Raw genomic sequence first — 20,352 nt, 5'->3', positions numbered from 1 at the left:
ATTATTTAATTGACAAAATGTGCTTCCTGCCACCGGTCCTGACATCATCCACGTAATAAAAATGAAAGATGAAAAATATTGCTAGTAGCCAGAGATCTTTGAAACAATTCCAAAGAATCATGCTAATTTAGCTTGTCCGTGGAGTTTTAAAACAACTTGTCAATTCTCCATCCACTTATTCTGTGAATGACACAGGGAAATGCTGTGCCAGCCGGAGGAAGGGCTGGGTAGAAACCCCTGTTCTTGCAATTACATGGAGAATTCAAATCTAGAAATATGATGTTTTTATGTTTCTTGACCAACTTTGTGGCCTATCATCAAACTAGATTTTAATCTTTTTTTTTTTTTTTGTGGCTTTCCTAACTGGCAGGTGACTCTCATTAATTACATGTTCTGTTTAGATACCATAAAGCTAGAGATGATTTCATTTTCACAATAATGTGTAATTTGGCTGGATCTCACAAAGGTCTCTCACTCTGTCTCTCTCTTTTTTTCAATCTCTTCCTGTGGTTTATTCGGTGATGGAAATAGTTGTTCTTCTAGCAGCTGTGGAACCCTCTGTAGGTGTGATGGGGTTAGGGTAACAATGGCTTGTTTTGCATTCTTGGATACTATTTTCTTTGATTCATCTTTGAAGAGAATTTATCCTGTCAGGTCTGAGACACATTTCTCACGAAACAGCTGCAGAAGATCATCCCACAGTTTTAGAGAAGTGATAAAATAAAAGATCTTTTTTTTTCTTTCTCTGCACTATATACATTGTTCATAGTGTCCTTAACTGAACAAAATGCTCATCAACTCCAACAAGGGGTGTTGTCCATGAGGGTGATTTTGGAAAACAAGGTGATGTCTGGAAATAGCAACGCTTTTGTTCCCCAGAACCATGAACCTAAAAAGAGCACCTCTGAGACAGTCTTAACCCAAAAACATTTACCAGTCAGCCAGTCAGTCAGTCAGTAATTGGTGTTGGGTGGTGAATTGCAGAATTTTAAAATGAAAGACCACCGTTTACTCTCCATTTATAGAATGGCAATGGGGAGGAAAGTTACCTATTTTTATATCTGAAAAACAGATAGCATTATGTCTGTATGTATACATGCCTGACATCAAACTAGAACACGAATTTGCCAAGTAGGAAAGGGAAGGAGAAGGGCAGATTGACAAAGATGAGCACTCATCAAGGTCTCCGTGTGGCTCACCGCAGGCCTTCCCTGACAGCTTGCTTCCAGCCCCAGAAACTCTTCTTTTTCCTTCCTGCTGCTCTGGGATTTTTCTTCTCTTCCTACTTGTCATTGTCAGCAGCGCCCCAGTGTCCCTGGCTCTCGTAAACATGGCTTCTGCCTCTCCCCTTATCACATTGCTGGTCTTAGACCAGTTCAAGTGCAGTAGATCCCACAGACCATGATTTTTCACCGCTGCACCGCTTACTGGGCTGCATCCGGAGTCCATCTTTTCTACAAATACTCTTTCTTACCAAGCATAACCCTCTTTTGTGAAACAAAAGAACATTAGAGGAAGAATCCAAGTTTTCCCATGAATATGTGTCCAGGAATGCAGCATGACGGGGCTTGAGTGATGCCTCCTCTGCCTGTCCCCCAGCCAACTCTCACCTTCCTCCGAGCTGAGCAGTGATCCAGGGTGCCACTGAGATCTAGAATTCTACAGGGCCCTGAAGGACAAAGTTGAGGCAGGCAGTTTTTTCCCTTTGGGTCAGATGAGAACTCAGAATGGGATGCAGCCCTGGGGTGAAGTTCAGAAAGAAGGTTGTGACTTTGTGGCACCAGGGAGAGGCTGACCTCCCTCCCATGGTCCTTCTGGGAGTGAAGGTTGCCTTACGGGAGTAGCTGGGGTCCTTGGCCCCTTTCTCCACTCTGATATTGGGAGAGGGCCAGCCAAGGAAAGAGGGAGGAGAAAGAAATGTCTCTCGAGTCTAATAGGACTTACTGCTATGATGCCCGAGGAAAGCCAGGATGTGCTTAATGGCACCCAAAAGGCAAAAAGTGGGATAGGATGCAAAGCAAGACAAACAAATCAGGAAATTGCTAATGAAAATGGGCAATGGAGATCGAAGAGGAGAACCTGAACCCAGATAAAAAAGTAGAAGAACGCTTACAGAAATCCACGTAGGAAAAAGGCAGCAACAACAAAACCAGCCACCACCACCAAATGATGGGTCAGGAGCTGTCATTTACAAATGAAAAAATGTAATAGATTCGTTGAAGAAGAGTATGTGTTCATTGATGAAATCCAAGTTAATAGTTTTAAAGACCAAGTAGAAGAAAGAACTCAAAACAAGAAACAACATTCCAAGTAAAATTAAAAAGAAAACACGCAGAGGTACACGTACGCCCCAAGCCCATCTTAGAGAAATTTTGTAACATTCGAGAGAAAGATACTTTATAAAATTCTATAGAGAAAAAACAAGTTACCTTTCTTGTTGCCTAGAAAAGAAACAAAAAGCCGATGATTTTCTCATCTACAACAATGAAAGTAGGAGGCAACACAATACCGCCTACGAAGAGAAAACAACCACAACCCAGGGATCCTCTGTGCAGGGAAGACATTATTCATCTCAGACTAAATCCAAAATAGTTAGGGACCAGCAAAGACCTTATCAGCAATGTACACCGTCTAAGGAAGGATTCAAGAAAGCGATGCGGACTGAATCGATCACCGCCCATGTAGAGGAGAGGAAACAGTGAGGAGCAGTCAACTTCGCAATACGTATGTGGATAATTCCCAAATGATGATGGCAGAGCAACTGGCAATGTACAAGAAGCACTACCAGGGAGACCTTAAAAAAAGACTAGAGCTAAAACCGATCACTTGTCTTGGCAACACCCAGGAGTGGGAGGAAAGTAAATGTATTCCAAAATCTCACCTGAAGAGGGAGAGGGGGAAACAGTCATGGAGTAGAGTTTTAATGGAGGGAAATAATTGCTACCTTGCATTCATGTAATAAGGAAAACCATGTATTTGAATATGAATGTCAGGAAAGGGAGGTAATCATTAGCGGAATGAGAAAAGTACAATAGACCTACCTAATTAGCAAGGGGGAAAGGGGAATGAATAGCAATCTGATCAATTTAGCAAAAACTGCTCCAAGGAAAAAGAGGAAACAAGTAAAATCATGAATAACCATAAAACAAGATGAAAGCAGGCACATCTATATTACATATTACATATTACATGAAATGTAAATGCACTGAATTTTGACACAAACAGAACTATTCCACTGGCTTGTAAGTTACTGGCATTTATAATAAATGGACTTACAATGGCCAAAGCATGGTTGAGAATAAAGAGATGAAGAAGGATCCAGTAAATACCAACCAAAACAAAAGGAGAGCTAGAAGGGGGTGAGAATAGTAGAAACAGCAGAATTTACTATTAGAAACACCAAACAGGAAATGGGGACCACAGAGCAAATGTCTTTCAGCACAAGACAGAGGATGCCTACTCTTCAACTGCACACATTAAATAATGTAGTAGCTAAGTTTATAAAGCAAAAACTATTAGAGAAAAATGGTTGTTCAACTCCCTTTATTGGGGGAGATTTTGGTTCAGCATCTTCAGCATCTGATCTAAAAGTTTACAAAAATAAGGGAGCGATTATATAATATTAATAAAAATTTTCAGCTAAGGTCTATGTATAGACGTGGAAGGGATACAGATTTTCATAATTCCATGGAATACTGGCAGACACCAATTGTGCTTTTAGCCACAAAAAGAAACATCAAAAAAATCAGAAAAGTAGAGATTTTTAAAGTCAAAACATTTGATCATATAATTCAGTAGAATTTGAAATAAAGAACCAAAAGATAAACAAACAAAAACTCTTTCCTTCCATGGATTATGGCAACCCTAGATTATGATAAGAAGCAATAGAAAGCAAGGAAAAGAACATTCTGCTTTCAAAACTTACGGGTGACAGAGAAAGCCATAATCATAGGAAAAATATATCGTGAAAGAATATATTTGATGAATAAAAGCCAACAAAGAGGAATTTGCTCTACTGTTAAGCTAAGAAATGGGTAAAATAGCAGAAAAATAAACCAAAGGAAATGGAGGAGGGAGAGAGTCGAGATAAAACTGAAATTAAAAATAAACAAAAAGCTGATTCTTTAAAAAGACCAAGGAAATAGAAAGCCCCCGGTGATCCCAATTAAAAAATAATGAGAACAAAAATAGAGATACTGAAGACCATGTAACAACTAAGGGACTGTTCCACACAACAGTTTAAATCTAGAGGAATTTATTTTTTCTTAGCAAAATATGATTGACCCCAAACTGTTTCAAAACAGGGAGAAAAAACTTGTCAAGACCAATTATCTCAGAAGAGATTAGAAAAGTGGCTGAAAGGGCAACGATAGCAAGGAAACAGTTCCTTTGGGTGAATTTCATGTTTCTAGGTGAATTTTATAAACCTTCAAAGTGTAGCTCAATCCAAAGTTCAAAAAGCTATTTAATACCACACACGTACACAAACATACCCACGAAAGTTCGAAAGTACTGAAATTCATATTATGAAGCTAACATAACCTTAATAACCTTAATACTAACTTGATTAAAGTAGTACATAAGAAAGACTATTTATATCGCAATTAATTCTCAATATACGTGTAAAAATTCGTCCAGGTAACTATTCACATGTAAGACTCGAGCAATGTATCAAAAGGATAATGGTCTAAGCCCAATTAATAACCAAGTAGTTATTGGTATAATGTGAGGATTTTTCAGTGTTAAGAAGTCTATTGACATAATTTGATTAATAAATCAGAGTAGAAAAACATGATCTTATCAATAAATGATGAAAAGTTTTGGGATAAAATTTAGAAATCATTCCTTATCAAAGTTAAACTCACTAAGTAAAACAAGAACCAAAAAAACATATAAATATCTTAGTCATGTATAAGAAGATCAATCAAAAAAAATTAAATAGCTTTCTAACTGGTGAGATCCTAGGACCATTTGAACTAAAATCAAGAACATGAGAAAGGCTCACCTACTCTCCCACAATCAATCTTCAAAATTGTTTTAGATGTTCTAGCAATTGCAGTAAGAGAAGAAAATTAAATCATTGATTTCTATTTTGGAAAAAGTTAAAAGTCAGCACTTCTATTAATTATTTAATAAGTGTATACATACAAAACCTATGTGTCTCTAGAAGTTAAAAAAATATAGTTTGAAGCAAATTGGTACTTGAATGAAGACAGGATAAATATATAGACATCATAGGTCATATAGCACAGTAATTAAGAGTATAGATTCTGAATCCAGGTAACTTGTGTTTGAGCCCCAGATCTGCCATTTGTTAGCCAAGTGGCAAGTGACTACATCTTGGCCAAACAACTGGCTTGGGCCAGTTACTGAATTTCTCTATGCTTCAGTTTTCTTCTATTGTAGAATTTGGTTTAGTTTTCAATCTATAGTTTGTTGAGAATGAAATGAATTAAGATATGTAAACTGTTTAGAAAAATGCCGGGTGTGTGTTAAATACTATTTTTAAGTAATTATTAAGTAAAAATTGGCTACATTTGGAAGTCAGAAAAACACTTCTTATCCCAGCAGCAACAAACACTATAAAACTCTTCAGAATAAATTTTGTAAGAGTGGTATGGGACCTAATATGAAAGAATCTATAAAATGTTACTGGAGGACATAAAACAAGATCCCAATAAATGGGAAGACAGTCGATGTTTTTAGGAGGGAAGACTGATATCCTAAGAGTATCACTTCTCCCAAAATACATGTGTGGAAGTCAAGGTTTATTTTTAATTGGAGAATGGGGTCTTAAATTTCACATGGAGGAGTACATCTGAAAGTAGCCAAAAATAGATTTAAAAGGCAAATAATGAGGACAAAATTGACCTTAACAAGTATCTTTTGAAAAATACCATGAAGCCACTATAATCACATCTGTCTGATATTGGCATAAATAAAGACAAGTCCGTCAGTGCAATAGACTAAAATTTCAAACATAGATCCTAGTATATAGGGAAATTTAGCATAAAACAGAAGATGGTTTTTCTGTTCAGTGGGATTTGATAAATGGTGCTGGCACAACTGGGTCTCCATCTGGAAGAATGTAAAATTGGACCCATATCTCTCAGCATATTCAAAAATAAGTTAAGATGGATTAAAGACAAATGTAAAAAGTAAAGCAAAAAAAAAAAAAAATTCTGGAAGTTAATTTGAAAGATGGAATAAAGGAGGAACGACTTGACCCGTAAGTAGCAGGAAGTTCCCAAAACAATGGCCTACACATCTAACCATTCATTCTTTCCTGACAAAACAAGAAGTCCAGGGGTGTAAGTCGATACTTATCTGAAGATGCCACCCAGAACCCAGGTTCCTTCCGCCATCGTTGGCACGTGGCCTTTGTCCTGTGGATCCCCAGATGTTTGTGGCATTTTCATAATTCCTGGCTGAAACAGAGTAAACGCAAAGGTGAGAAGGCCTTCTTTACCCTGGACTGTTTCTCTTTACTCCCCAGAGACGTCTTCCTACCTCTCTTTTTTCAGAACTGTTATACTTGGCTACGCTTAGTGGCACGAGAAGAGGGAACATATACTATTTTTGCTTTCCAGCTTTTATAACAGAGGAAGGCAAGGAAAAAGTGGTTGTGAATCTGCACAGCCTGCCCCAGAGACTATGTGTACCTCTCGATAATAGGGGAGACCCTTCTAACAGAAACAGAAAACCCCGGGGCACCTGGGTGGCTCAGTGGGCTAAAGCCTCTGCTTTCAGCTCAGGTCATGATCCCAGGGTCCTGGGATTGAGCCCTCATCTGGCTCTCTGCTCAGCAGGGAGCCTGCTTCCCCCCACCCCCTGCCTGTCTCTGCCTGCTTGTGATCTCTGTCTGTCAAATAAATAAATAAAATCTTAAAAAGAAAGAAAGAGAGAGAGAGAGAAAGAAAACCCAGGAAGAAAAGTTTGAATGATTAATTTTTTTTTAACTTAAAACATTCTATATGTAAATGAAAATACCATAAACAAAACTGCCATATTGGGGCTTGTGATTACAGCTCATGTAACAGATATAAGGTCTCTCCACTTAATACACTAAGAGTAACTTTTGCAAATTGAAAACAGAAAGTCGATCCAGTGGGAAATGGCATGAATAAACGGTTCACAGAAGAGCAAATTCAAGCGGTCAGTAAACAAAATGGAAAGGTGATCTGTTTTCCTGTTGGTCTGAGAAAGGCAGTAGCTAATCCCAGCTCCCGCACCCCCGCGGCACAGCCTGCGTCCTGGCTTCCATCACTGAGCATTTGTGTACCACGTGACTACGAGTGGGATGCCTGGGGATTTCCTCCCACCTTGGAAAGCAGAAAATTAATGGAAGAGGCTCTGGTGGTGAGAGGTTTTCCCTGTTGGAATCCTGAACACATTTTTTTCAAGGAGACAACCTCCTCCGCTGAATGTCATGCTCTGTTGGGCTGTTAATCCAGTTCCTCAGATACAGATAACTTAATAGACGTACACGTCCCATCATGGCTTCCTGTGTGTGGTTGTCAGGGGACAATATACCCAGGCGACCCTTGAACAACGTGGGTGTTGGAGACCTTGACACCCCACACAGTTGAGAAACCACGTCTAACTTTTGACTCCTCCAGAACTAAACTACCAAGAGACTACTGTTGACCAGAAGCCTTACCAGTAACATAGTCAATTAACATATACTTGTGTGCTTGTATGTTATGTGTATTATATTCCATATTCTTAAAAAAGTGAACTAGAGCAAAAAGAAAATGTTATTAAGAAAATCACAAAGAAGAGAAAATACATTTCTAGGACTGTATTATATAAATAAAAACAAAAACAAAACCCACATATAAGTGGACCCAAGCAGTTCAAGCCTGTGTTATTCGAGGGTCCACTGTACTGACCCCTGAGAACTTGTGAAGACAGTGCATTCATTCCTAAAGTGAGGACTTTCTAGACAATTCTGACGACGGGGCTTAGGAAGAAGCCCACCCCCCAAAAAAGAGTAATTTACAAATTACTTTCATCAAAATCTTACTCAAAAGTATTGATAAAGGTATATAAAGTAAACACAACAAAAATCCATTCATAGAACTGATGAGAGAGAGACTGAGAAAGAAAGAAGAAAGGAAAGAAGAAAGAAAGGAAGGAAGGAACGAAGGAAGGAAGGAAGCTGGCTGCACATGCAGCTGAATATGGAAAGTTTAAGGTTTATCTTCCTCCTTTCATCCAGCTTCAGCCAGGGGGTGAGATTGCACTGGGTCCTGGGCAGAGGCACATTGTCTCAACTGAACCATAACCACAATCCTCTTAAAAACAACTTTTGCTGGCATTGCACTCTAATGTTTTGCTGGATAAAGACATTTTGCCCATTAGGATAATAGCATCCACATCATATCCAGGATTGTGCTGAGGGAGAGAATGAAGAGTTGGTGGCAAAGGGGAGGGACCGTGCCTTTAAAACATTTTCATCAATTTCCAAGTAGAAAAAGGCCGATTTTTAGCTCTTAGGTATAGATTATTTGGGGGGAGGGGAGCGGTTTTATTGCTAGAATATTATGAAATGATAAATAATTTAAAAATCTTTCTGTGTGCTGTATGTTCCAGAGAGGTCAAAAGAATTAGATTCACATATCTTAGATGTAGAACATGAAGGTTGTACATATCATTTTAAAATGTCACTAATAGCATTGGGCAGATGTAAAAATAGTATTAACCGTGACTTCAAGATACCAATTATGTGTCTTTCAGGAGTGAAGTGGAATGCATTCTTTTTTTTTTTTTCTTACTCCTCTTCTTTTTATTTTATTTATTTGTGTTTTTTGCATTATGAAAATATATTAAACATTCCAGCATGTTGGAAATTGTGAAAGAGGAAGATTTGAGAGCCAAGAGCAAAATGCTTTTAATTTTAAAGACCGAGATTTAGTTTAGTCTTGGATGCCATTATAATGAATAATGGGAACTGATCCTAGACTTCAAAAGAAATATGACCATATGGTCTTACCATTCAGCACTTTATGCTGCTATGAATTTCCAGTTATACCCCAAACTTTTCATTTCCCCAGTGTTCCCCCTCACCTCTGTCATCACACAAAAATGAAAGGAATCCGAAACCCTTTTTCTGAATTACTTCTGAAATACTTACTGGTGCCGAGAAAACTTTTTTTTTTCCTTTGTGAGAGTAGGATTTTATGAAGAAAGACAAAAATCCGAAGCATTAATCAGATCCACCAGGCTAATTACCAAAACTCCAAAGTTTATTACTTTTAAATATTAACTACTTAAAATGATTCATTTAGAGATCAAAATGATTAATCCTTCTCAGTCACTATAAATGTCAGCGGCGGGATTAAAGGATTTAGACGGTCATGTTTACTCAACCTTCCATTTCTGTACTTAAAGACACAAGTTAAATAGCTTCAGTTTATCATCACTCCATGTTCATGTTTTCCTCCGAGCTCCCTCTTTTAGCCCCCCTGCCTAACCGATTGTTAACTAATTTGGGCTGTTAAGGAGGCAAGTGCTTCGTTCAGACTCGGCGGCCAACCTGCTTTGTAGATTACCTACCAGAAGGTATGAGTAGATAGATGTAGCTTACAGCCCTCCTCCGGCCACAGTGGGGGTAATCCTTTCCCCCTGCCTCGGCCTGTATTGGTCTGCTGTCTTGAGCCCCCTGGCTTCCTGCTAACTTTGTATCGGGTCCTCGCCACGTGGCCAGTTCTGGATCCACGTTGTGAATCACCGCGGTGCCTTCGGTAGCAATTATTAAGCACCTGCTGCTTCACGCCCGGCCATATGCATATTTATACCAATACCTACTGCCGTTTGACTCGGACACCAGCAGATAGGCGGGAGCCATGTGATCATCCCTGGGTCCTGGATTGTTCCAAAGAAATAATCACTACACGAAAATAAGAAGCAAATTCATTTCAGAATGCTTTTGATAAAAACCTGTTGGAAGGTTATTTCCCTAATTACAAATGGCCGCGGGTATCCAAGTGGCACTATTTCGTGGTGGACACGGAAATCCTTCGTGATTCAAGCTTACAAAGATGCTCCTTCCTAAGAAATCAGCAGATTCGTGACCCCGTGTTTCTGATTTGAGCCAACAAGTCCCCTATTCAGTTTCCAGGTTTGCCCTCCCCTGGAGCTTTGCAGATCTTCTCTTGAAGAAAATGTGAATTCTCTGGGCCATTCATTCTAACCCGGCTTTCTCTGCCTACACACCTACTTGGGGTGTTCCCTTCCCACTCTCCTCTCCAAGTTCACGGCGGCGTGTTCCCTTCCCATTCTCCTCCCAAGTTCACGGCGGCGTCCCCGCTTCCTGTCCTCACTGGCACACAGATGACCTTCCCCACCGAGTTCAGGATGAATGCCATCAGGGCAATGGCTTCCATTAGACTCAAGTTTTGAGTAATAAACTGGATTATAATTATGACATGCAGTGGTCGAGTTCTCTGTCTTCTAAGAATTTGAGATTTTCCGTCTGTGGGGATGGATGTTAATATCACAGTAACAGATACAGGGAGCAAGCTCTGAAAGGTATTTGTATTTTACATACAGCATAACATAGGGTGGAGCAGTTAAGATATTTAGCGGGACTTGAAGTTAATTTCTTAAAATGCAGTTTTGTGTAGGGCCTCATAAGTTGAGATTATATCATCATTGAAATTTCTGTTGCGTTCAAGGATAGGTATTCTATTCAAACGGTGACAAATTTAGCTTAAGAAGGTGAAAGCTTTGGGATTGTCCCATAAAATATGCATTAGGTCTCAAAGGGGAAAAAGTTACATACATTTCTATTGTTGTATGATCTTCTTATCATTTTGCAAACACAGCAAAAAAGGGAACTCCGGATACAGTGGTGGGGACATTAATTCCACAAGCATCAAGTAAGAAATATTTGCCCAGTTTGTAGTTTTGTGTTCTGCCCTGCCCTTGGAGGAGTGTCACGCCATGCCTGAGAAGGAATAACCCATCCAAAGTCACAATGACCAAGGAAAATATTTAAAGAGATTTATAGGTTATTTTATTTCTGTCTATTGAATGTATATTGATTCTTCTATCCATTTCCCAAACTCAGTTTGGGGCACTGCTATTACAGAAGAAATGGGTGGGTGTTCCCCTTTTCAGAAAGCCTTGTATGTCAAAAGAAAGGGCAGAAAGGAAATGAGAGACAAACATTGCTCCCATGTTTCTTACAGAACTTCAGTTCTTTACAGTCAATGAGGAAGGATAGTTAAATGCCAGCTTCTCCGAGAGAAGCTAGTAAGTTAAAATTCTAATTATTAAATAGGAACTATTAAAGAGCAAATTTTAAAAAATGTATTTCCTTTTTGAAAAAAAAAGGAGACAGGCTCTAATTCTTCTTTCCTCTATTTTTTAAATTAAGGAAATGATCATGCAAAGTAAAATTTCAAATCTATAAAATAGAAAATCACTAATTTCCTTCACTTGCAGTCCCTTGAAATGATCATCACAACAGTTTTCTTGCCTTCCTCACCTTCATTCACGCTCAAAACCATAAGCACTCACATAATGTGTTGGTTCTCTCTCTTAGTTTCCAAAAATGGAATCAGACTATACACACCATTCTGCAAGTTGTGTGTGTGTATAGGTTTTTTTTTCTTTTTTTTTTTTTTTTGCTCAAAATATATGTAATGGGCTTCCCTCCAGATCCAAAGATATAGGTCCAGACACACTGTTGATGCTAGCCACATAATGTTCCATCGCATGGGCAACATATAATGTATTCAGCCATTCCCTTCTGATAAGCATTCCATTTATTTTAATTTTTGCAACAGTGCCATGGGAATCGTTATTGGTCCATGTATGTTTAAGAGCAGGTGATTTTGGTCTCAAAGGTGGACTCTCTGAGCTAAAGAGCGGTTTTCATTTTGGTAGAAAACCATTTTCAAAAACTAAATCCGCATAATAGAAAGCAAAGAAAAAATAATAGCATAAAAGGATAATAATTCACAGAGCAGGCCCCCAGAATCAACTACTGTTTGAAAGGAACAACAGTTCTTAGTTTGTCCCCCCAATTTCAATACCACCGACCTACAACCCAGTTCCCCATTGAAAACTTGCAGCGTAATACAGGAATCTACCGATAATAACAGGTCCTGGGGAGGATACGCAGAAATAGGACCCCCCCATACACTGGGACGGGAACGTAAAATGGTACAGCCATTGTGGAAAACAGCCTGACAGGGTTCCCCAAAATAACACCTAGAGCTGCCCTATGACTCAGCGATGCCTCTCACAAAGACATGTATGGACGAATATTCCTAACAGTATTTCATAATAACCAAAAAGTAGAAACAACTCAAACGTCCATTAACTGATGAGTGGATATGTAACTGAACCCAAGTCCATGTGCCTGATGGGCAGCAAAGCCAACCACAGAGACATCAGGTGTGGAGAAAGCAAACTGTCCATTACAGAGGCAGCCATAGGAGGAGATGGGACGGCAAGCTCAAGTCGGCTTCCCCGGGGCGGGACAGAACAGGTTTTTTATAATCCCAGGGGTTGAGATTACATCTACACTGATGAAAAAGAGCTGCGGGGAAGCTTCAGGTTATCCCTGAGGAAAGATACAGATGTAACATAGATGTAACATTCACCCATGTTCATTTGGGGACGGAGACTTAACATCAGAATGAGGCAGAATTCAGCCCCTGAAGTCCAGAGGTTATCTTGGGGCTGTGGGCACGATCTGAGAGCCATGTGGAGTCAGACCTGCTAAGTTTTTCCCTATTCTAGATATATTCCATCCCAGTGCATACTATTTGACCCTAAAAATGAAATACTAATATATACGACAGTAGGAATAGTCCTTGAAAGCATTATGCTAAGTGAAAGAAGCCTGTCACAGATGTCCACACACAGTACGGTCTCTTTTATTTGAAATGTTCAGAATAGACAAATCTGTAGTGCAGAGAGTCGATCGGTGGTTGCCTAGGGCTAGGGCGAGGACGAGTGGGTAAGGGGGACGATGGGAGGTGGCTGACGATGGGTATAAGGTTTCTTTGGGGGGTGATAAACTTGTCCTAATGTGGTGGTGATAATTACACCGTAAGGCATATACTAAAAGCCATTGACTTGCACCTCTTATTTTTTAAGATTTTATTTATTTATTCGTCAGAGAGAGATCACAAGTAGGCAGAGAGGCAGGCAGAGAGAGAGGAGGAAGCAGGCTCCCCGCCAAGCAGAGAGCCCGATGCGGGGCTCGATCCTAAGACCCTGGGATCATGACCTGAGCCGAAGGCAGAGGCTTTAACCCACTGAGCCACCCAGGTGCCCAACTTGCACCTTTCAAATGGACACAATATATGGTTTATGAGTTATGTCTCAATAATAAAGTTGTTTTTAAAAAAAAGAGAGAGAGAGAAGCAAAATCTGGAGAATTCTAGACTCTGGACGGGAAGAGAATCCCGTGAGTTCAGAACTGGACCACCCAAAAGTACAGTCTGTTTCTTTTCCACTCACACAGAGATAGTGGATGTCTTGCTTCCTGGAGAACATCCCTTGGCCTTGAGCTTTGAAAAATCCTTCCCGGCTCTGACCAGGTTATAGATGCGGTGTGAGAAAAAGGCCAAGCAGCCAAACCATTTATTTCCAACCCTTTCTTTTCCTGAAGGGGTAACTTTGCTCGGTGCCAACCTTAACCTGAAACATTTGTTCTTATCTGGTCCTGCCCACTTAGTCACAGACCTTCCCTCCCTTTTTGAAAGTGTGATTTTTTTTTTTAAAATGATACAACCTGCCTTCGTTGTGTTGATTCAGTTTTTTTCATAGATTTTCAAATTTATGAGTGTCGTAAAACTCAAATGCCTAATCCAATCCAAGCTAACCTTGCCTTGTAATCACAATGACTCTCGTGCTTAGGTATACTTTATTCTGGCTGCAATTTATTGTTTGGGTAATGCTTCAAATTGTAGTGGGAAACTCGGGGTTGGCCCTACTGCCAAGGTTACCAAAATTCAATGTGTAGGAGATAAATACTCATTTCACCAGTTTCAGCTCAATAGAATTAACATAAAGATTCTAAAAGGCAGAGAAGGAAATTAAGAACCAGTTAGAACCAGGGCAAAGAACACAATCTGGAGGAACCCTGGAAAAGAAGAATAAGTGTATCCTTATCTCTTGTTTTTCTTGAAGCCAAAGCAAGATGGTCAAGTTTTTAGCAAATTCCAAAAGCATCTTTTCTGCCTTTCTCTTTGCACATTTCTACATTGCCCGAAAGCCCACCCGAGGAGGGCTCCCCCAGCCCCGCCCTCCCACCTCCACGGTACTTCCACCAGCTGTCTCTCTTCCCCGAGGCAGAAACCTTTCTTCTCTCTTTCCTCTCTGTTTCTCGAAACTGCATTTGTTTTCCATAAGTATGGCCCATCTTGCTAGCACTGATAGATTGTGGGAAATAACGTGCTAGAACTAATTTATTCTCATTTGATCGCTAGATCTCCCCAGGGGTTGCCTTAAAACAAGGGATCCCACAAGCAAGAATCCTTAAAACCAAAGAGGGGAACTGGCAACAATAGGGCCGACGCTCTGAAGCAGGTCTGGGCTAGAGATGTTTTTGAATAAAGGAAAGGGAAAAGTCAATGTTGGTGGTGAAGCAGTGTTCTAAAATTGTTTGGAAAAGATCCTCTGCTCGTGGTCAAATTGTATGATTGTTAATTACATTTGTCCAGGTGTCTATTTTGTAAGCCGTTCTCATTAGCCTTGCTCTATGGCAGTCACATTTACAGAAAAGGTCTCTTAAAACAAGTCACCAGAGCCCTGAAGGATGAAAAAAATAGGAGAGTAAAGTGACTTGAGCAGAGCTAGCGAGTGGAGGTCGGGTTTAATGTTCTTTCCTAGAGGAAATGAAAGCCAACTTTCAATCCAGGAAAGCAGTCTAACAGGGGCTCTTCTGCTTCTACCTGTTTTCCAGCTTGCATTTCAGAAAGACCCTATGAGAGTTTTGAATTATTGGGAGACATTGATTTCAGAGCGTCAGATGTTGAAGGAGTTCAGGACACACGTATGGGTTCACAGGGACGGTACCTCCGATATATTTATGTGCAAAGTGAACCGTGTTTACATACCTGGATAACAGATACTGAAGACAGCTTTCCGCTGTCCCTCACCTCATAGATTTTTGCATCAAGATGTTAACAGTGTAAAAGTCGATAATGTGGAAGATATTTTCAGTTGCATTTCAGAGATTAGAAAGGAGTTTTTAACTGCTTTTAACCTCCTTCTTGTTTGTATTCTCCAATGGGCACTTCCCAAAGTAGAGGAAAGATGCAGAGGGTCTTATCATCCCTTTTCGCCCCTTAACAATTATTTAGTATTCTTGTTTTGAAAAGTCACCATGTTTAATGGTGCTGTGTAACTGTTTTAGACCCCTCTCCCCATTTAAAATGCGATGTATAAGAAACAGTGGGTACGTTCTTCCACCACTGTTCCATTAACTGTCCGTGACATTGACCTTTTCTGGATTTAATTTTGTGAGTACAAGCTACGCTAATTATTTAAAAACTACTGATAATACTATGCCTTAATTCATCAAACTTGCCCACTTTTTCACTCTTCCATGGGTTCTTTTTTCCTTCGTTTTTTTTATGACATATTTTTTGTTCAGATACTTACTCAAATCTCTCTGATAAGCAGTTTGATTTGTAGCTAATTGTAGCAACTGATTTTCATTATTTATGAGTATCCTTGTCAGAACCCATTTGGAAGTCTGACCAAGATAAAGCTGATTCCAACTTCTGATACGACCACAGCAATAAAGCAATTAACCACACTAGTTAAAATGTGCTGGGGCCTGAAGGCTACTGATATCTTTACAACCAAATATATACAATATCGTGCATTATATTTGACTCATTTCTTAAAAGATTTCACATGTTATTGTATTATCACAAATAATTTATGATACCCTCTTTTGAAAAAAAAAATATGATGTATGTTACATCTCACACCAGCCAATTAACTTTAAAATGTTCATAGATTAAAGAGATAGAAGTAGGGAAATGAAAACTGTGAGTGATATAAATACTTCATATTCTTAAAAGGTTGGTATTATACGGCAGCATCTGAATCAGTCTTTGTGCACTGTTGTTCTTTCCATGTACTTTAATTCTGGTTGGTACCTAAAACTCAGACTCCATCATGCCAACAAGAGACAAGAAAGGAAGAGCCATATGTATCTGCATTGGACAAGCAAACATATTTCTCTCTCTTCTCATCCATAGTATGATAAAATATATGTGAAATTTCAAGAATAAACACACGATTGGCAAAAGCATTAATCAGAGGAGTCATTTTCGAGTGTCACCTAATTTAAATACTTTGACTAGAAGTTATTGCCTTGCCATGAGTTTTATTAAGCTCCAATGTATTTGTACAGGCCTGTAGGGTTCACAGACATTTATTTTTCAGGGAACTTGATTTTATCATTAATTTTTAAATACGTATTACTCCAGCTTTATCTTTAGAGGGCATTTTATTTGCAAAAAATTGGTTTACTCTGATCAATACAGATGTTTCCAGGTGTTTATTAAAGCAAAATGTCTAGAAAGTCAGATGTCTGCAGATTTTCAAGATATTACACTCCAAAACGTAGTGAATGTATGCACATGCACAGGATATATGTTTATGCTCATAGCTAACTTAAGGGGGCAAGATGTAATAAAGACTTTCCAAGCCCCTGTTTCTACTTACCAAGTAACTTACTCTCTTTTCTCTACCGAGGGAGCGACATTTAGGTGGATAAAAAACCATTGTTTAGGACTAGAGCCAAGACCCAGGAAATAACTGACAATTTCCATTGCTTCACGAGTGGCTGAACGAAATTCTATCCTTGATAACCAGTCCTTTCTCTGGATTGAGTTGTCATGGTCCACGTTCCTTGGCTCGCTCCTCTCTCTCGAGGTCCTTACGGGCTTAAGTGGTCGACAGAAGAGCTCTCAGTGGGGGTATGTGGGACATCAGCCGAGGAGCACCCCCCCCACAGCCTCCCTTAACTGTGCCCCCTTGACCATATGCCACGCGAGGCTGATGTCAACCCCTGGGGCCCGTAACTGGAAAACCGAAATGCTTGAGTGTTTATTTTAGGGAGATTTCTTAAAAAAAAAAAAAAAAAAAAAAGAAACATATACTCACTAGTTGTTATCTTTTTTTCCCCCTAATTAGGACAGAATTTTACCCTAAGGCAGTTAGGAGTTTGTGAACCAGCAACTCGAAGAGGACTGGCATTTTGTGCGGAAATGGGGCTTCCTCACAGAGGTTACTCTATCAGTGCAGGGTCAGATGCTGATACGGAAAATGAAGCAGTGATGTCCCCAGAGCATGCCATGAGACTTTGGGGCAGGGGGGTCAAATCGGGCCGCAGCTCCTGCCTGTCAAGTCGGTCCAACTCAGCCCTCACCCTGACAGACACGGAGCACGAGAACAAGTCCGACAGTGAGAGTGGTAAGTGCCATGTTTTTTGCTCTATCGTATTGACCTTCACTGCTTTTGTCTGTTTTTGTTGACCGCGGCCGCCTGCTTCTCTTCCTTTCTTCTCTCCTCCCCTTCTTCCTTCTCTTTCTTTCTTTCTTCTTCCTCTCTTTTCCTTTTTGATGCACTAGAACTCAAGAAATGTCCTTGAATTGTGCATTTATTTTTTTCCTGGAAAAAAAAAATCAATATTCGACATCAGATGGTTAAATTATGCAAGCGGTCTATGATGTGTTAGCTATAGTTTTGAAAAACAGTTTGATTATGTACAGAAAAAAAAAAATTAAAAAGATTAGCTTTGACTTATCTGGAGCCACGTGACCTCGTATCCTCTGGGAAGTAGCCAAGCCAGTGGTGGAGAAGTTCACCCCAGAGCCAGCTGGTAATCAAGGGTGTCTTTGTAGATGCGCCTGAAGATAGCCCAGAGAAGCTGCAGAATCTTAGAACGGATGAGGGAGCACGCAGAATAGTTTATTAACAGGGCTTAAGTGATGGAAGAACAAATTTGATCATGCTTTAAACTCATTAGCTGATGAGAATCAATGAAAGTTTGGTAAAGAGGGCGAGTACAGTTTTGATGCACTTTGGGGACTGAAATATTATGCAATTAAGTCTACACCCAAAAATCAGATTTTAGGCTAGCTAAATAGCAACTTTACATACTGTAAGAAAGGTATCTTTATGAATTATTGGGACTTTTTTCTTACAGCTAATGCAGGTTCATAAAAACAGGTCATTTATATGCAATAATAGATTTCAAAGGAAAGTTCATTTTTAGTCAATATTGCTTCTAAGAAGCATTGAAGCATCAGTGCCAACATACCAGACAACGAAAGGACATTTCTCCTTCAACATTTAATATTAACACTGCAGTTGCAACTTCAATTTAGTTATTGATGCTCTGTGTATATGAAGCATCAAGAAGCAAGGAGAAAATTAAAATGGAAGATTTGCATGACATTTGAAAAGAAAGATGGTTGTTTCCCCGACGGGATTTCATTTGCGTTATTTATTGAGCAACTTTGTCAAGTTGGCTTTGCAATAGAAAAGCAGGTCCGTTCAGCCTTCAGTTTTAGCGAAGTCACAGTACAAAGTGGTACCTATTGCTTCCCATGGTGACTGTCCTTTCTAGTCATGAAAAAAAGTCCAATTTAAACCAACCAAAACAGTGTCTTCTCTTATGTTAGAATACTTTAGTCCATTAAACCAAAATCAAGATCAATTAATAATACACACTCGATGTGTTCATTTTGGAAGTGTCCATTCTAGCTGGACGCTGACTTCCAACCCCACACAGTTCTCTCTGACAAAATGAGTCTTCAGATGAGGCTGCCAGCATTTCCCTGAGCTAATCCATCCACCTCAGTAAAACCTGAGTTTATATCAGTTTTCATTGTGGATTCAGAAGTTACTAACCTTAAATGCGTAAGATTTGGTGTCAACTTTGTTTCCCATCTATCCAAACCTCCAGGTAAAATGGTTGTATTCAAATGTAGTGCTCGGTATTTGATTTCCCTAAAATACATGATAAAATTTTTGGTAGTTACAGGAACGAGTAGAAGGCAGCAAGAGAAGGCATTCGGTTCTGATTCTCAACATCATATCCATACCCGTATCCATTACATATTTTCTCACACCAGGTCAACTTGTTCTTTCCACCCACAACCTTTGTAGCAGCTCTTACTTCTCCCTAAAAACAAATGTATCCTGTTATTGTATCTGTAGTGGTAAAATGATGGTAATGATTTTTGAGATTCTATATCTGTTAAAGCTATCCCACAATGAATGCTCCAAAAGAGGCCTTTTTTTTTTTTTTCTTTTAGGAAAATCTTAAACTTACCAAATTGTCAACTTCAAGGTAATGGTATAAAATAACTAACAGGTAGAAAGGAGGGTAGGAAGTCCGAGTTTCTCCCACCATTGGCCCCCACCATTTGCATGGATTAGGATTACCTAGAGGAGGAACTGCTTCCCCCAGGATTGCCTAGACCTTGTTCATAGAGAGATGTCAAGGCAAGAAAAGGTGTGCTTTTTCCTTTCTCCAGGTGATGATTATGCAGCAGAATGAAGAGAGACAGGAAGAGGGTGTCAAGGGCCCTGCCTTGAAATTCAGAACATTTGGTAGCATTTGTTGAGAGTAAACAGGTCAGCCAAGTTAAGAGTATAAAGTGTCAAAAACAATGTTTGTTGAGCTGGGCAAGTGATGACTTAAACTTGTGTTTACTCTTTTCCCCAAGGTTTGGCTGTGGTTGTTTCTTAAAAAAACATTTTGATGGTCCAGGAACTCCCAATGAGGTCAGCCAAGGGAAGAAAACAAAGAGGAAATAAAGTAGATATGGATATGGCCTCTTAATGAACATTGGCTATCACATGGATTTAGGATGTATGACTGTAGGAACATTTCAGATTAGTTTATTTGTTCTGAATTTTCAGTGATTAGTGAGAATGAGCAAGATTCCATTGACAGTAAAGAATTGCATTAAGAGGTGGAAAGGCATAATTTTCTGAAATCTTTAGCAGACTTACTGAATTGTGGAGTGAAACAAGAGCATTGAGGCTTTTTTTCTCATATAAAAACGATGGTGTTTCTTAAACTGGGTTAAAGGAAACACTAAAATTTGTAATCCTATACATGGTCTTCTAACATCTTTCAAAGCAATAACCCCAAAACTATTACTTTTTTTTACTATTCCTACTTCTAGTCAAATATTTCTAATATAAAATTACTAAAATAATTCAATTCTATCCTGTTATTTTTCATTGCTCTCTAAGTTTGAAAGACTATTGATTTCCCAGTGATATTTTCCTTTGCCTTTCATTAGTTTAATTGTCTAATATCATTCACTGTTGTACAAGCTTCAGACGCGT

The 20,352-nt window shown here is 39.3% G+C and overlaps 1 protein-coding gene across 10 annotated transcripts in view; it reads left to right on the top strand.

Moving 5' to 3' along the window:
- The window catches only part of TENM3 (teneurin transmembrane protein 3), a 692,983-nt gene that overhangs the window by 255,872 nt on the left and 416,759 nt on the right, over positions 1-20,352 (top strand). For 8 of the 10 annotated variants that reach the window (XM_044225666.1, XM_044225665.1, XM_044225672.1 and 5 more), the window contains exon 3: positions 17,179-17,457. The exons of 1 other annotated variant lie outside the window; for it this stretch is intronic. In XM_044225666.1, coding sequence (XP_044081601.1) covers positions 17,179-17,457 — 279 coding nt within the window. The remainder of the gene's footprint in view (positions 1-17,178; positions 17,458-20,352) is intronic. One more of the 10 variants, XM_044225675.1, reaches the window with a different exon arrangement.

Source organism: Neovison vison, chromosome 11 (assembly GCF_020171115.1).
Source record: "Neovison vison isolate M4711 chromosome 11, ASM_NN_V1, whole genome shotgun sequence".
NCBI lineage: Eukaryota > Metazoa > Chordata > Mammalia > Carnivora > Mustelidae > Neogale > Neogale vison.
This window is presented reverse-complemented; position numbering and strand designations above follow the sequence as displayed.